The 17,686-nt window shown below is 40.0% G+C and overlaps 1 protein-coding gene across 4 annotated transcripts in view; it reads right to left on the reverse strand.

Moving 5' to 3' along the window:
- BMS1 (BMS1 ribosome biogenesis factor) overlaps positions 1 to 13,721 on the reverse strand; it is a 45,507-nt gene extending 31,786 nt beyond the window's left edge. For 2 of the 4 annotated variants that reach the window (XM_047702679.1, XM_047702676.1), the window contains exons 1-9: positions 13,517 to 13,721; positions 11,759 to 12,072; positions 10,594 to 10,784; positions 8,710 to 8,789; positions 5,083 to 5,271; positions 4,308 to 4,450; positions 3,472 to 3,593; positions 2,960 to 3,153; positions 902 to 1,041 (exon numbers count right to left, since the gene is read on the reverse strand). In XM_047702679.1, coding sequence (XP_047558635.1) covers positions 902 to 1,041; positions 2,960 to 3,153; positions 3,472 to 3,593; positions 4,308 to 4,450; positions 5,083 to 5,271; positions 8,710 to 8,789; positions 10,594 to 10,784; positions 11,759 to 11,934 — 1,235 coding nt within the window. In that variant the 5' untranslated portion in view covers positions 11,935 to 12,072; positions 13,517 to 13,721. Of the gene's footprint in view, positions 1 to 901; positions 1,042 to 2,959; positions 3,154 to 3,471; positions 3,594 to 4,307; positions 4,451 to 5,082; positions 5,272 to 8,709; positions 8,790 to 10,593; positions 10,785 to 11,758; positions 12,073 to 13,504 lie in introns of all 4 variants that reach the window. The other 2 variants (XM_047702677.1, XM_047702678.1) reach the window with 2 other exon arrangements.
- Between the last annotated feature and the right edge of the window lie 3,965 nt (positions 13,722 to 17,686).

Genomic DNA, 17,686 nt, shown 5'->3' on the forward strand with positions numbered 1-17,686 from the left:
GAACATCCTGTTGTGTCAGGAGACAGGAAGTCCTCAAAGGCTAAAGGGGAAGGGCCAAAAGAACACAGGAGAGAGACTGAAGAGACAATCAAGGCATCAGAAAGAATGATAGTAATGGGATAATAACAAATGGAATTTTTTAAAAAGTCAAGTAGTTAACAGTGATATTAAAATAAAGGGGTGGAAGTGAGAGCTTCCTATTAAAGAATGCCAGCTAATATAAGAATACAGTACTAAACTATCATCTATACCACCTGCTAATTAGAAGGCAGCAAATAAACTTTTCCAAAAAATTTTCCTTTGTATATATTTATAATAAGTTATAAACCAGATAATTTCAATCATTTTCAGACTTATTTTTACTGGGAGTCATATAAATCACCAAATAAAACCAAAACACTCACTATGTATAAGATATACCAGTTCCCAACCCAAAGCAAAAATAATTCAAATAAGCTACACATCAGTGGGTAATGACCCAGGACATACTACAATATAATCTAAGGAAAACGTTAAGAGACAAGATACGTAGCTTCTCAACAGCCACCTGAACAAGCTTCCTTACTCTGCTTGTACTAGGAATTTGGCCACTAAAAGAAAACTAAGTGGCCTCAGCAACCTATAGAAACCAAAAACAACCTATAGAAAAAATTTTGTGATATCTGAGGAATATTCTGGGTTTGCTAAAAACTGGATCCTGTATAATATTTCAAGAATACTTCCATGTAAGGTCACATAACTGAAAAGCCCTCAGAAACCTACGTATATATCAAGCAAAGCAAAAAAAACTCCCCCAAACCTGGAATGAATCCCACCAAAATGTGTGTTGATGGCAGAATGATAGGTGAAATAATCATCTGTAACATATTTTTTACGAAAAACAAAAAAATGGTAAACTTACCCTTGATTATCTATATCCTCTGACCCCAGTGGTTTGGAATCAGAAAAAAGTGTCACTCTACTTGAAGCCATCTTGGCATCAATAGTGGAATGGGTGGAAATAAGACTTTGTACCAGTTCATGGGTTGGTCTCACCTCGTCCTGTTAAGGCCACCAAGAAAATGAAAGTGAGGAACACACAAGAATTCTGAAGAGAGACATACTGGTTTCAATCAGTTTCTCAAATTTATCCTAAACATAGTTCCAGAAAATATTTCTTATTGCCTCAAAAAAAAAATCTTAAAGTCTAAAATTGACCTCTTTCTTCATTAAACTTTTTCAAAGTTCATGGAGTATACAACCTGGTAACCTACTTAGCTAGAAAAACCTTAAGTGCCATTGCTACACAAAACATGTAGTCTGCCCAATAAAATTCCATTGCAGAATAAAGAAATGAAAATCTGGGGTTCATTTAAAAAATATTCTGCTGCTTTTGATTCAAACTTTTCACTTCAAGGAATTTATTGCATTGAAAGATCCCTCCCAGTGACCAAAAGTGTATGCTTGAGGGTGCTAACTGCAGCAATGTTCAAACCAGGGAAAGCTGGGGGTAACCTCCCCACAGATTTCCAAGGGTTGGTTCAATAAATAAGATTTATTCAGACAATGAAATACCACACAGCTATAAAGAAGACTGTAGCAGCTCTACAAATACTAACATGGAACAATGGAATCACATATTCTTAGGTGCCCTCCAAAAGTTGCACGAGCATTTAAAGTTGGAGCCCATATAAGAAATATTATGGGAAGCCTGGGTGGCTCAGCCAGTTAAGCGTTAACTTAACTTGAGATCAGTTAACTCTTGATCTCAGTACAGGTCTTGACCTCAGAGTTGTGAGTTCAAGCCCCATGTTGGGCTCCGCACTGGGTATAAAGCCCACTTAAAAAAATAAAAAAACAAAGTATGGGGTGCACCTGTGTGGCTCGGTCGGTTCACTGTTTGCCTTGGCTCAGATCACAATCCTGGGACCCTCAGCTTGAGCAGGCTTCAAGGGGAGCCTGCTTCTCCCTCTGCCCCTCCCCACTGCTTATGCTCTCTCTCGTGCTCTCTCTCTAGCCCTCTCCCTCTCTTTCAAATACATACATAAATTCTATAAAAAAAATAAAAATTACTTCTCTCTCAAACACACAAACGAAGATCGTCTATATGTGCACAAATACATGGTATTTATGGATAACACCTAATAATCTAAATATACATATAATAATCTAAATATGCATATAATAATCTAAATATACATATAATATTCTAAATATACATAATATAATCTGGATAAATAGGTATATATTTAGGGAGGAAAACAAAAAGAAAGACCAAAGAGAGCTAGAAAACACACTGATATTATATGGGCATACCTCAGAGATACTGTTGGTTTGGTTCTAAACGACCACAATAAAACAAGTCAAATGAATTTTTTGGTTTTCTGGTACATATAAAAGTTATGCTTATACTATACTGTAACTATGAAGTGTGCAATAGCATTATGTTTAAAAAAATGTACATACCTTAATTAAAAAATACTTTATGCTAAAAATCCTAATCATTAGTGATAATCACTTATGACAGATACTATAACAAATACAATAATAATGAAAACATTTGAAATACTGTGAAAATTAACATAATGTGATGCAGAGACACAAAGTGAGCAAATGCTGTTGGAAAAAAGGCACTGATACACTTGTTCAATATACGGTTGCCACAAACCTTCAATTTATAAAAAAGGCAATACTGATGAAATGCAATAAAGCAAAGTACAATAAAATGAAGTATGCTATATAAAGACAGACAGGAAGTACAAACACCAAACCGCTTGCAACGTTCATGCTAAAAGACCTAGGATCCCCTGTATGTCTTAGCAACAGAATGAAGAACATGACTTTTACTTTCTCTTGGTGCAATTAAGTATTCTGTGTATTTAAAATATACATTGTAGCTTTTACCATAAATACAAATAAAGATTAAAAAGTTTCAGTATATAAAAGCTGACTACAGTACTTCCTGTAACTTTCCTCTTACCGATTCCTGGAAGCCATGGCTGCCACCAAGATCGACATAGACAGCATCTTTGTCATATAGGACACCACCAACTCCAGAGAGCGGTGCATAAACCAACTTCTCCTTCTCATTTAAGCAGCGCTTTTTTTGTTGTTCAGGAAGTGCACAGGGGTCCGGGAGGAAACTGACATCACTCACAGCAAAATCTCCTACACCTGGAAGACAGATAGAGGACGATGGCTTGAGCTGTAAGTGTATCAGCTGTCGACAAAAACAGCCCACAGGTGGAAGGCTTCAGCCACAAGGATATCGTTTGTCACTGGCACTCTGCCTCTCTAGCTAACCACCATCATCAGGGCAGAGGGGATTTGGTCAACTCAACACCTTTGCTAGCTGAGGCAGAGCTGAGTTAGTCTTAAAATTTCTGGCAATGTGGCTCTATCTTGTTTAACCATTTTTCAGTTTTCCTGAGAAATGAAGTAACTCATCCCAAGAGTTCCAGAAGTTTGGTACATTTCATAAGAAAAGGATACCTGGCATGTGGATTTGACTTTTATTCTTCAAGTGTGCTCCTCTTAAATAACCATAAAGAGACACCTTTCGGTCACACTTGATATTTGTTCGAATATCTTCTGGGTTTGTCAAATCTTCCATCCTAGAAAAATAAAACCCAATCGTATGGCAGAAATAAATGTCAATGTTTTTGTACCTCTCTTCAAGTGTCAAAGACTGAGCACGTTGTTGAGAAAATTATAAGAAATATAGAAATAAGGAAGTGCATTTCATCATCTACCAGAGGAAAAGAAGCAAACACATGATTGCACTGCTCTTAGGCTCTACGTAATATACCTTCTGTGAGTAAGATACCAGAAGTGGGAAAGAACGTACACCTGGGGTTAAGGAAGAGATGAAAACATATGCAGAAAAATCCTTTATGGAAGAGGAGTAAGCTTTGACCTAGGTTTTCTGGTGTGTCCTGGATTCTGGCAAGTAGAGAAAGGGATTCCAGGCTGAGAAAACAATATGGAAAAAACATAAAGGAAAGAATGCACAAGGGCACATCTGGGTGACTAGAGCACCATGGTCCAAAGCAGTTATCACTGAGATTAAGATTGAAAAAGCAGGATAGGACCATATTATATAGCCTTAAATGCTTCAAAAGCCTCACATTTTTCTAAACATTTCATACTTCTGAAGCCACAGCATCTTTGGGTAACGATACAAAAAAGTAGGTATTCTCCACTAACTATATTTCTCCCTCATTATTCAAAAATAAGCACAAAATAAGCTCTATTAATGTTCTTTTTATGACCTTTGTAGCTTTGAAATATACAGGCCAGAAAAGAAAAACTTTACATGTACTTTTTACCTGTCTGCTAGGATATAAGGATGAGAGGTTTGCCATGTAAGAGGCCTAAACTTCATAACTGTAATAAAACGGCCCAGATTGTGAATTTCTTGGTTTTGATATTCACCATGTACCATTCCAGAAAGGTAGAACAGCTTGGCACCCTAAACATTAAAAAAGAAAAAAACTTAAATTTCAATTAAATTTTTGTCAATACTACATCAAAATTAAGAGCTCTAAATAAGAAGCAATCCTAAGGGGGACTTCTAACAAACCACTTATCAGTGCTTCCCAAACTTCTCTGCCTTCTTTCAGTACTCATCTTAGCAGGGCTTAGTACAAGCAGAAGTGCAAATACATTTAGCTTCAGGACTGCTCTCCAGTCAAGTAGTGGCATCTGTCTAGAGTACTGCACAGAGAGGACAGTGAGGTTCTGGGCAGAGGAAAAAACTCTATGACCAGTGGGCCACAGCAGTATGCAGGGGACGATGGAGTGCCAGTATGTGTGCACTACAGTCCCTGGTCCTGTAACTAGCAGAAACTTCGGACAAACCCTATTAAATAATCCCAAATCTAAAACACTTAGAGCCAGGTACTGCCTGGTGCTGGGGGGCTACAGAGACAAATGAGACACACTGAAGTATAGACTATTTTAAGGAAATATTCCAGGGACAATGAACAGATATATAAAAGAAACTCCAAAGGTGAATCCTGAAGGAATGCTTATTAATCTCTCCTATTCAACCTTTTTTTTTAAATTATAGTGTTAGTATTCAATAATTAATTCTCTTCCTACCGGGTAGACTTCTGTCCAGAACCTGTGTTTTAATCGCTTCTTTGTCTTTTTCAGTTGCTTATTATACTTGAAGGAATCTAAGTGAGTGAGGACACCCATAATTTTGGGAAAGCCATGTACTTGACAGATGTTTAGAAATTCAAATGTTTCCATTTCAAACCCAAAGCTGGCATCTATAAGCATCAGAACCTAAAACAAAAAAACACAATTATTCAAGGAAACTACTCAAAATAGATCATAAGCAAACTATGGTCCTTGAGCCAAATCTGACCCATGACCTGTTATATAACTAAAGTTTTACTAGAACACAGCCATATTAATTTATTTATGAATGGCATATACCTGTGTTTGCACTACAATGACAAAGTTAAGCAGTTGCAAGAGAAACTATGGCCCACAAAGCTTAAGATAATTTACCATCTGACCCTTTACTGAAAAAGTTTGCCAACTCCTATTCTGGACTAAATCAAATGATTACTTAGGGATCGTCATGACAGAGAAAATACCACCCTTTCACTTTCTCTAAAAGGCCATGAGACAAAATCCACCACACTATAAGTTTCCACTTCAAGAAATTGGATGTTTAGAAATAACTCAGAAAAAGCTGGATCTAATTTGGCCCTCACGTGGAAGGTCCTCACTTCAAGAAATAAAAATTTTTATAAGGTATTTTTAGGCCAAATAACAGGTCTCTAACAAGAAATGAAGTAACAGATCTCTGACATCCAAAAAATGGGATGAAGTGGTAATCAATGAAAAGTACCAAAAATGTAAGAAAACCAAGTATTTTTGTTTCAGTTATCTCACAGGGAAAAAAAAATTTTTGCTGGGAGGTATATAGTAAACTCTATCTTATTTGTTAATTTGTAACATGCAATTGCTCAGAAACTTAAAAAAATTAAAAAGCTACCACTTTAGAATTGAGCCAAAAAATAGTAAAGTTACGAATGCTAATCTAAGAAAATATAAGCATATAAGACCAATTTTTAAGATCTGACTCTTTAAACATACAAAATAATTTCAGAATTGATTCCTGGATATGTCTAGTTTTAAGATATTAAAGACATCTCTGTTCCCATCTTTCTGTAGCTTATTAACACACACACACACACACACACACACACAGAACCAGAAACACTTATCTTTGGTTAAATTAAGGAATATTCGTAATCCTAAACCACAAAAATACATGAAAGTGGGCCACTGAGCATTCCAAGAAAGCACAGCTACCACTGCAGACCACAGGCCAAGCTGGTACACAGAGTTCTTCCACGCCACTGAACAGGCTGAAGGTGAGCAAGCTGGCAGTGGAATAGCCCAATATCCCATTTGATGCCACAAAGTGCCAAGGGGCAAGCAATTCATTGTAGGAAGAGAAGAATAGGTAGCAACAGCCCCTTAGCTGACAATCTTGTCAAATAAAGATAAATGAAGACTGTATTATTCCTTCAAAGCACACACGTACACACAGACACATATCCATGTATGTACATGCCTCTGCTGTGACTTAGGCTTTACGACAACCCAAGGCAGAGCAATCAACATTTTAAAGAAAGTTTAAAAATTAATGTACATGCAACATAATGCTTTAAAAGAATGAGGTTGAGCTACAGTACTTATATAAGACATACTGAGTGAAAAAGAAAGCGAAGTATGGAACATGTATAGCATATGCTTTAAAAGGGTAGCATGTGTATTTATTTATTTATTTATTTATTTATTTTTTAAAGATTTTTATTTATTTATTTGACAGACAGAGATCACAGGAAGGCAGAGAGGCAGGCAGAGAGAGAGGGGGAAGCAGGCTCCCCGTGGAGCAGAGAGCCTGATGCGGGGCTCCATCCCAGGACCCTGGGATCGTGACCTGAGCCGAAGGCAGAGGCTTTAACCCACTGAGCCACCCAGGTGCCCCAGTAGCATGTGTATTTATACACAAATCTAGGATACTGCTTTGAGGGAAATTGAGAGATGGGGTCAGAGCAGAGCACAGAAAACATGCATTGTGCTCTGTAATACAGTTTTATTATTTTACCATGTGTTCCTTTTTTTTTTTTTTAAAGATTTTATTTATTTATTTGACAGAGAGACAGAGAGAGAGAAACACAAGCAGGGGGAGTGGGAGAAGGAGCAGCAGGTTTCCTGCTGAGCAGGGAGCTCATGTGGGGCTCGATCCCAGGACCCTGGGCTCAAGAACCGAGCCAAAGGCAGATGCTCAATGACTGAGCCACCCAGGTGCCCCGCATGGGTTCCTTTTTAAGTCTTAAAAAGATGTATATGAAAGACATCTTTCTTGGGGCACCTGGGTGGCTCGGTCATTGAGCGTCTGCCTTCGGCTCAGGTCATGAGCCCAGGGTCCTGGGATCAAGCCCCAAGTTAGGCTCCCTGCTCAGTGGGGAACCTGCTTCTCCTTTTCCAACTCCCCCTGCTTGTGTTCCCTCTGTTGCTATCTCTCTGTCAAAAAATAAATAAAATCTAAAAAAAAAAAAGACATCTTGCTTAATATATCTATGCTTTTAAAATTAGGAACTTGGATAAAATCTTTAAAATTAGGAACTTGGTATATTTTACATTAAAAGGAAACCAATTACTCATATGCTAAATTATTTAAATCATTTCAAAAACATTAGTTTATACTAGTTTATGTTGACAATGACACATTTTTATTAATAGTAGCATTACATGTTCAAAATTTGAATGGCATTGAGTTTTCTGATATTAGAATGGCAAAGCCATAATATCTACATTAAATTACTTTTTATTTTATATTTTAGGACACTTCCTGGGCCAAAGGATAAAACCTGTAGCTCATGTCACCAAACAGCTTTCCAGAAATTGTTCAACCAAAAAACAAACCAAATAACGGCCTTTGTTACCCCACTCTTCCTAAACAATACTGCTTTATTTTTTTCTTAGATTTTTGTTAATTTAGAATGTAATAAATAAAAAATAATTAAATAAAATGTAATTAATGAACATTACCATTAAATGCAATCAAAGTTGCACAATTTTCATACACTATGCACTGTCTAGATTTTCTGTTATAAACTCTGACAATTTCTCAAAAGCAATTCATGTACTTATTTTGTCATAATCATTAAGAACTGGAGTTTCTGACACCACCAAGAGCCAAGTTCCCATTCTCAGACAAACTACTTAACTTCTAGGGCCTCAGTTTCATCCTCTGTAAACTAGAGATAATACCTACTACCTCCAAGGCATACTGGGAGATTTGATGAACTAAATTTCTAGAAAGTTGTTAGCACATTGCCTAATAAGGGTCCAAGAAATAGTCTTACTACTTATATATTTACATGTTTGTATATCTGTATGTATATCTTAATTAACTACGTTCGTTAAAGTTTTTTTCTGTAATTTGCTTTTAGATTTGACACTACATTTCATTGTGCATATTCCATTTTTATTATATATTATACAATTATCACAATATTATATAATTATATATTATAACCATATTATTATCATCAGTTCAAACACATCGATGGTGTCCCTGATTATATTCACCATCCCTTTAATAATAAGCCTTTCTTTCCTTCAGCATGAGATAAATAATTGAGCACACTGCTGTTAAGTCCTCATGAGAAACTCACGCCACCCCCACTGACTTACCAAATCCGCCACTTTAGCCAGATCAATCATCATATTAATGTCACACCCACATTCAATAATGGTGAGTCTGCGCTTTTTACCTGGAAGTGAAAAGACAAAAATTTTATTTTTCTTTTAAAGACTGTATTTATTTATTTTAGAGAGCAAGCATGCTAGTAGGAGGAGAGCAGAGGGAGAGGGAAAGAGAGGGAATCTCAAGCGGAGCGCCACATGGGGCCTGATCTCACAACCCTGAGATCATGACCAGAGTCTAAATCAAGAGCTGGGATGCTTAACTGACTATACCACCCAGGAACTGCACCCCCCCCCCCAAATTTTACTTTTAAAAAATCCTGAAATAATGTATCCATTTATTCTAATTACCATTTTAAGTTCTATCCAGTAAAGTTTTCTTGCTGTGTTCCCTAATTTTAAAATAATATTGAAAGTCTATACACATGAATAAAGTGCTTAAACAGGTAAAATTCTGACTGGAAAGAGCACATAAGCACATTCATTATGACCGTGATCCTACCATTCAGCAGTAGGCCAACACTTCTATCTTTATCAAAGTTTCCCAAGTTTCCATTAAGCTAAAAATATCCTCTAACTTGATGTAAGAGAATTTTCATGGAACAATCATTATTTCTAACTTAAGGTACAAGGAATCAGTCTGAGACTCTTGATCTTAGAGTGGCGAGTTCAAGCCCCATGTTAGGGGTGGAGTTTACTATAAATAAATAAACAAACAAACAAAGGAATCCCTGGCTATCTCAGTCAGTGGAGCATGTGACTTTTGATCTCCAAGTCAGGAGCTCAAGCCCCACAATGGGGTAAGAGTCTATTTAAAAAAAAAAAAAAAATTAAAAAGAAATCTGTCAAAATGACAGGAATGCCTTTAAGATTAAAAAAAAAAAAAAAAAAAAAAAAAGGCTTGGAGCACCTGGGTGGCTCAGTTGGTTAAGCACCTCGCTCCTGGTTTTGGCTCAGGTCATGATCTTGGGGTCGTGGGATCAAGTCTTGCATTGGGCTCTAGGTTCCACAGTCAGTGGGGAATCTAGCTGATTCTCTCCCTCTACCCCTGCCCCCACTTGCACGCTCTCTCTCTAAGTAAATAAATCATTAAAAAAAGAAAAGAAAAGAAAAGCCTCCATCCAACTATATTATTGCTATAATCAGAAATTTCACTGGGTTATGGACATTGGGGATGGTATGTGCTATGGTGAGTGCTGTGAACTGTTTAAGACTGATGATTCACAGACCTATACCCCTGAAGCAAAGAATATATTCTATGTTAATTAAAAAAAAAAAAAAGAAATTTTAGGGGCTCAGTCAATAGAGCATGCAACTCTTGATCTTGTGGTTGTGAGTTCAAGCGCCATGTTGGGTGGAGAGATTACTTAAAAATAAAATCTTTTTAAAAAAGGAAAGAAATTTCAGATTCTTCCATTGCCATTTTGGGAATTTGTTTCATCTTCCCTCAAACAGAAAGGTCACCAACTTCCAGACCAGACAAATTCTCACAGAAAAAGAAAGCTCCCTCACTTCCCTAACAATGTGGCTTCATGAGGGCAAGAAGGCATGCCTAACACACAGCAGATACTTACTACCTATTAAATGAAGGTGGTCACCATGAACAACCCAGGCTGCCCAGGCCTGCCAAACTTTTCAGAGGAACACATTTGGCAAATTCAGATAGCAGTCAGAATAAGGTATATATCTACATCATTATTACATTGGGGAATCTATCCTTTTTTGAAGCTATAGCCAATTTAGTATTATAAGAGAGGTAATACGAAGTGAGAACATTACTTTAATATTGACCAGTCAAGAAAATGTTCAGCAAAGACATGCCTATCCCTCAGATGACATATGCCCTATCAGCCTGGGGTAGCACACTCCTACCTGACACGATCGTTACAGGGCCTCTGATCTCTGTCAGCTTCTGCCTGGTGAAGTTCCGAATGAGGCACTGGATCAAAGTGCTCTTTCCAACTTTTGGAGGCCCCATCACCACTACCACTATTGGTGGGGGCTCTAATGGAGTTCGATCAACCACCGGAATGTGATGCTTTTTTGTCTTCAAATCCTGAGTCCTATTTGTAAAAAGAAAGAAAAACTAAATCCATTTTCAAAATATAAAAGGCATCATTCTTATAAGGAAAGATTTTAAAGACAGCAGAACAGACAATATGGATACAATTAACTTGCTAACTTCTAGACCCAATCCAAATAACCCCTTTAGTAAACATGTAACAGACTGACTTCAACAGTACAGAGTATCAAAAACTCTGCACAGCTTAAATCTGATTGCTTTATTAGCTGACTGTAATAGTTTAAAAAAAAGATAAATGTGCAGGCAGTGTATCATAATGAATAACAGCAGGAGCTCTGGAGTTAAATTTGGCTCTCTTAATAGAATTTAATTCAATAATGTTTAAAGTACACTGCCTGGCATATAATAAGAACTCATTAAATAAAGCTATTACTACGTATTACATGAAACATATCCAGAAAAAAAACACAAGCACACCTATTACCATAGAAACTGTTGAAATCTTACAAATTCTTTCTTTCTAGTAGGCTCCATGCACAGTGTGTGGTCCTATGCCAGGCTTGAATTCACATCAAGAGTCAGATGCTTAACTGACAGAGCCACCTACCAGTCCCACAGAGAAATTCTATAAAGAAAAACTCTCAAGATTTTTTCTCTTGGACAAAAAAAGCCAATCGGTGGGCAGATAATGGAGGCAAGGCAGCTTCCACAGAAAGACTACTTGCTCACATTTTATCTATTTTTAAATTTTTTTTTAATGTAGGGTCCATGCCTAGCACGGATCCAATGCAGAGCTTGAACTCACGACCCTGAGATCAAGAGCTGAGCAGAGATCAAGAGTTGGATCCTTAAATCAACTGAGTCACCTAGGCGCCCTGCTCACATTTTAGTAAAAGGAATACAGCATGTCCTTTAAAGCTGCTAAAGACTCATGAATCCAAACATCATCTGGGGAGGTTCCTACTGTTTAAAAAGAATAAATGGAATGAACAACTAGACTCCAGCTAAACATACCTGTGAAAGGATCGAGCCATCCGCACAGCAGACTGGACTGCAAAAGCTTTGGGATTTCTTTTCCGGGCATCTTCCTCGTCTCCAAGCTGGAGATCCTGCAGATGTCGTTTCTTTTTCTTCTCAGCTTTGGGCCCACTGTTTTTCTTTCTGTGTTTCTTCTGGTCCTTAGTCTCCATAGTGGCTTTTTACCAATTCACAAGTAACTCTAACCTACATTGGTGAGGCAGGGATATGGGAAGCATTTTACAATCCAGAAAACACCCAAGGAAAAAGATTAAATTTCATTTCTTTCTTTACGAAGAGATAAGGTATTCCTGCAACAAGGACAGAAACTGCTTAATACTATTCCCAATTTCATTTCTGTTATGTTATAAATTAGATTTGTTAGTTTTCTGCTTAAGTTACTTTTTATTCATCTTAAGTGTCTATATCAAGCATTATTTCTGTAATAATGAAAATACTCTTTACCTATACTTTTCAACACAGTGGCCATTTACCACATGTGGCTTCTGAGAACTTAAAATGTACTCAGTGAAACTGAGAAACTGAAATTGAATATAATTTTAATTAATTCCATTCTAAATTTAAATAGCCATAGGTGACAAGTAGTTACCATACTGGACTGCTCAGCCCAAAATATCAATTAGACTAATGAAGTGGTTTCCAAACTTAAACCATCTTTAAGACATTTTAACATATTAAAGCATTTTAATAATCCTCCCACATGACAGCATGTGTTACTTTTAGTACCTGTGGATTCTATAAAACTTTTAAATTATAATAACCACTTATATGCATTTTAAAAAACAGTAACTTCTAGATGTGTGAGATATGGTTGGTTGTGAACAATGCCTGGAGATCACATGGATCTGCAGAAACCCTGACAAAGATTTCTGAGTGTCGCAGGAGGTCATAGCCCATACATTGAGAACCACTGAATTAGTGAGCTTTCTTAGGAAACCAGGCTGCATACAATCTGAGTACTTGGCTAATAAAAAAAAAAAAAAGAAAGAAAGAAAGAAAGAAACTAAGAAAAGAGAAAAAAAAAGGTCACTTCACTCAGGGTACTAAATTAATTTCAGTTATATAAATATTTGTGTCTGCCTATGATGTACTAGGCATTTTGCCAAGAGAGGACAACAGCTGTGATCTGGCAGCGAAGGAGATCCAAATAGTATCTTTCATGCCATGCAGTAAAGGGACCACAGGAGAAGGCTGCACTTAGATCGGTCAGAGACACACCAGCGCAAATAGGAAGCCCGCATATACCAGCATAATGTCATGAAACAGCAGCCAGGAGTTCGGAGAGCCGAGTTCTAGGAACCGCTTTGAAAATAAATAGCTATGTGATTTCAGGACCTTATTTTTCTTCCCTACGACATTTTGATTCCAAACTTGTACTGACACTTTTCTCTCTCTTTGGGGGCGGGGAGAGGGATGGGAAAAGCACAACTTGGAATCAACAGATCTGGCCCAGGTCTGAGTCACCTGCTAGGATTATCCCGCCAAGACACGACCTCTCTCTTCTCCCTGCCACCTCCCCACCCCGTTTGGGCTCTCTGCACGAATTCATTCAGCCGCTCCCAACGACCTCGGAGCAAGACTCCGGCAGGTACTGGGTGCGACTGGGCCAGGCCTGAGGCGCTCTTCAGGGGCAAAGACTGTCCTGGCCGACCTTGCCAAGCACGATTCGCAAAACTCTCAGAGCCCCAGTCCCCGGGACCCCACCGCCACCGCCTCCCATACCGCGGCCGTTACCGGGTTCACAACTGCTACTTCTCAGGCCCGCATGGACAGCGCCGGAAACGGAAGTGTACCCTACGCGCGGACTCCACAGGCCGGCAGGAAACAAGGAGGCAGAAGAAAGAGACCGGCCAAAGGACGACTCGCGGGAAAGCCAGAAGGAGGCTCCTGATTGGTTGAGGACGGGCGCAGGCGACGACTGCGCGAAGCGAGCCAACCTGAGGGCCGCGCGCCGCCCCGCCTTATCCAGGCCGATGGCCGGAGGTGGCATTGCCAACCTTGCGTTGGGACTCCGAGTCGTTTCGCCGAGCACATCCCAGTTCCCCTGGAGGCCGTGGCGACAGTGCGGCCTGGAGCCCGTTCCTTGGTGTAGGACGAAAGACGAAGTAACATATTTAGTCTCGGTCAACCGGAGTCATGGCACCCGTCCCCTCCGAATGCCGCCGGGGTCGGGTTCCTCCATGGCCTTTTGGAATATCCGATGGTCGGAAGTCTGTCTGGCTCATCTGCCTGCTCATCCTCAAAGAGCTGGACATTCTCGGACCTCTTTAGTGCTGTAATTCCCTCTTTTGCCCGCACCAAGACTGAAGGCAGGGACAGACTGACTCAGCACGTTCTCTGTTCATGGGAAGGGGGCTTTCCTTGGAAGAACGCAGCCTCCTGCAGTTTCTTCCCGCAGAGGTTTGCTTTGCCAGGGCCCTGCCCATTCCCACCTGAGGGCCTGCCTTGAAGTTCATCTAACCCCCATCTCAGGTGAGCTGGGATGTCCTCGTGGCTACAAAGCTGGGTACATTTTCAGAGTGTATGTCTCCCACCTGTCTTGGAGGTTTTCTTTTCAGTATGATCTCACCAGTGCTCCTGAGACTCAGTTCTACCCCCACGAACCTAGGCTTACTCCTCTATGCTTCATGCTTTTCACCGTGAGCTCATTCTGTCTCTCAATATCCCACAAGTATTTACTCTGCGGTGCTAGGGAAGGCTACCCTACAGGGCACACACTTCTCTCATCTGTCAAGAGTGTATAATTATTTAACTCCCTCCAACAATATCCCTCTCACTTCTTGGAGCTTTCAGTATACTGGTAGATAATCCCAACATTCTCTCGACTCCATGAGTCGCACTCTTGTCCTGTCTCACAATCAGCCCCTCACTCTGCCTGTGATCAGACCCTAGACCTTGTCAGGTCCAAGCGTCGTAATCCCCAAAGCATCCCACACTGACTGCCGCCTCGTATCTTACCGGGTTACTCCTCTAATGCCCTGAAGCCAACTGTAATCCAGCCAGTATCTCCAACCCAGATCTTACTACCTTCTCCCTTGATGACTTTTACTTCCCTAGTAAATTAACTTACACTCCACGGGCTATCATTGTCAGTCTCTTGTATACTGCCTCACCTCTCTGTCACCTCATCATATCTGCTTGGTAAAATAAGAGCCCTGGGTAAACCCAATTCTGCATCTACTGCACACTACAACGAATGGCTGCGGGGAAACCCAGAACCATACTGACCACCCTCAGCTCAGTAATGCTAACTTTGCCTCGTCTGTGCTATTCTTCCAAGTGAGTATTTTACATCTCCTCTTCTCTCTTCAATCCTTCCCACCACCTCTCCCTTCCTTGCTTCTGATTTCACCAAAAAAAATGGAACTGGAGACTCCTACCATGTCAGACTTTCACCATCACATCCATTCATGCCCCCCTCTGCTGCCTGCCTGTTACTGTAGGTGAACTACCGCTATGTCCACCTAAAGGAATCCTGTTCTTGAGTGCAAGATCCTATCTTCTCCAGGGTATCGTTTCTCCCAGTCTATTCTCTCTCCCAACATCATCAGTTTTTGGGGGGGGTTTTGGCAGACAGAGATCACAAGTAGGCAGAGAGGCAGGCAGAGAGAGAGAGGAGGAAGCAGGTTCCCTGCGGAGCAGAGAGCCTGATGTGGGGCTCTATCCCAGGACCCTGAGATCATGACCTGAGCCAAAGGCAGAAGTTTTAACCCACTGAGCCACCCAGGACTCACCCAGGCGCTCCCTCCCCCCCAACATCATCAGTTTTTACTGGACTATTCCCATCACCGTACAATATGTAGTTATTTCTCCCATCTTCATAACAAACTCCACTTGGCCCATTTCCTATAACAGATACTACACCTTTTCTCCGTGCCTCTTTGTAGCAAAATTTCACAAAGGAATAGTCTCCAGTTCCTCTTCTATTCTCTTTTAGATTCTCTTTGCTCCCAGCACACCACTCACAGTCTTGACTTCTCCTTTCTTTTTTTTTTTTTTCAAGATTTTATTCATTAATTTGACAGAGAGACACAGCGAGAGAGGGAACACAGGCAAGGGGAATGGGAGAGGGAGAAGCAGGCTTCCCGCAGAGCAGGGAGCCTGATGTGGGGCTCAATCCCAGGACACTGGCATTATGACCTGAGCTGAACCAAACGCTTAACAACAGCCATGCAGGCACCTTCTCAGTAGTCTTTGCTAAAGGTTCTTCCACTCGAACCTGACTGTTGAAGTTAGTCCACAGGATTTTGCCTTTGATCTTCTTCTCTTCTATGTCTCTACTTCTTCCCTGGGTGATCTCATTCTTTCTTGTAGTTTTATATGTCATTTGTATCAGTTAACAATTTATTGTATCTCTGCTACAAATTCATTCTTAATTGCCTGCTCTAAAAATGCTTCCTCTGACCCTGGCATATATGTCAAGTTTTGTCAGTAGAGGACAATGGGGAGACTTTGCAGGAGCAAGCAGTCCTTCTGCCTGGTTCTGCTCTGCTTCTTGGTAAGGCTCCTGCAGGTGGGTCATTTTTCCAGGGTCCCCCTATGCCCATTTCCTAGCACTTTTGTCATGGAGGGACTCTCCTGAGACACCTCCCTTTTGTCCAGCACCCAGAGAGGGTTTGCCAACAAGTTCCAGTGGTGCAGCACTGCAGCGACCACCCTGACACCAATGGGGTCACCAGGGGTATGGCTGTAGCCATACCCCTTCAATGAGATCTAGATCTCAGCTGATAGGGTTGGGAGTTGAGGAGGGGGACTCTTCCTGTGCCTTCTATCCCCATCCTAGTGTAGTGGCTGCTCCTCAGGTCTGCTATTCTTAACATTCTTCAGAGTTCTCTTCTTACGAGCCCATACCCATTGCTCCAATTCCCTGTTGTAGTTAATAATGCTTAAAGTAAACTTTCTCTGTTCAAATTACAGTGAATTTCTCTCTCCTGATTGGACCCTTAACAACACACCATCATTTGCCAGCAACTCCCAAATTTATATCAATGATTCAGACCTCTTTCTTGAACTCTAGCTTCCTCCCTAACATACCCATTTGTTTTGTTTTGTTCAAGATAGAAACTCCCAATTATTAATGCCAAAAAAGAAAATTTTACACATCGTTTAAAGATACACAATAAATCAGTTATGTCCTGGTAATGGAACCAAATAGCTTGGGGACAAAAGTATGGGGACTCTTCACACATGCGTTTATAAATCTCTTGAATTTTGAACTATGTGAATATATTACCCACTTTAAATTAGAATAAAAATAAGAATTTTAAAAACTTTCTAAAATCTTTTCTGCCAGTTATTTTATTCTCCCCCTATTCAGAAGTTTGTATATGATGTGATATATGGTGGGACCTTTGAAACTGAACTGACATATCCATTTGGATGTATAATAGACATCTCAAACATGCCAGTAATAGGACTTGTGAGTATCAGAACCCAAAGCCAGTGCTCTTTGCCATCCTGTAGACATGATACTCTTACAAACTAGGTGTTTCAGGAGCAGGCAACCATTGTGGGTACATAAGTATGCAGAGTTATAGTCATGTAGCACCTTAGTCTGTCCTTCCAGACACAATGGCTGCTTCCCAACTTCCCTTCTTTACCTTCTTTTTTTTTTTTTTAAGATTTTATCCATTTATTTGACAGTGAGTGAGAGATCACAGTAGGCACAGAGGCAGACAGAGAGAGGGGAAAGCAGGCTCCCCGCGGAGCAGAGAGCCCGATGCGGGGCTCGATCCCAGGACCCTGAGACCATGACCCGAGCCGAAGGCAGAGGCTTTAACCCACTAAGCCACCCAGGCACCCCCCCCCCACTTCTTTACCTTCTTTTACCTTCAACCTTATAACTTTGGTTTTAAAATTATATACAGCAAAAATGTATAATAATATGGCATTCCTGTTGTTATT

The sequence above is a fragment of the Lutra lutra genome, chromosome 14, assembly GCF_902655055.1.
Source record: "Lutra lutra chromosome 14, mLutLut1.2, whole genome shotgun sequence".
Lineage (NCBI taxonomy): Eukaryota > Metazoa > Chordata > Mammalia > Carnivora > Mustelidae > Lutra > Lutra lutra.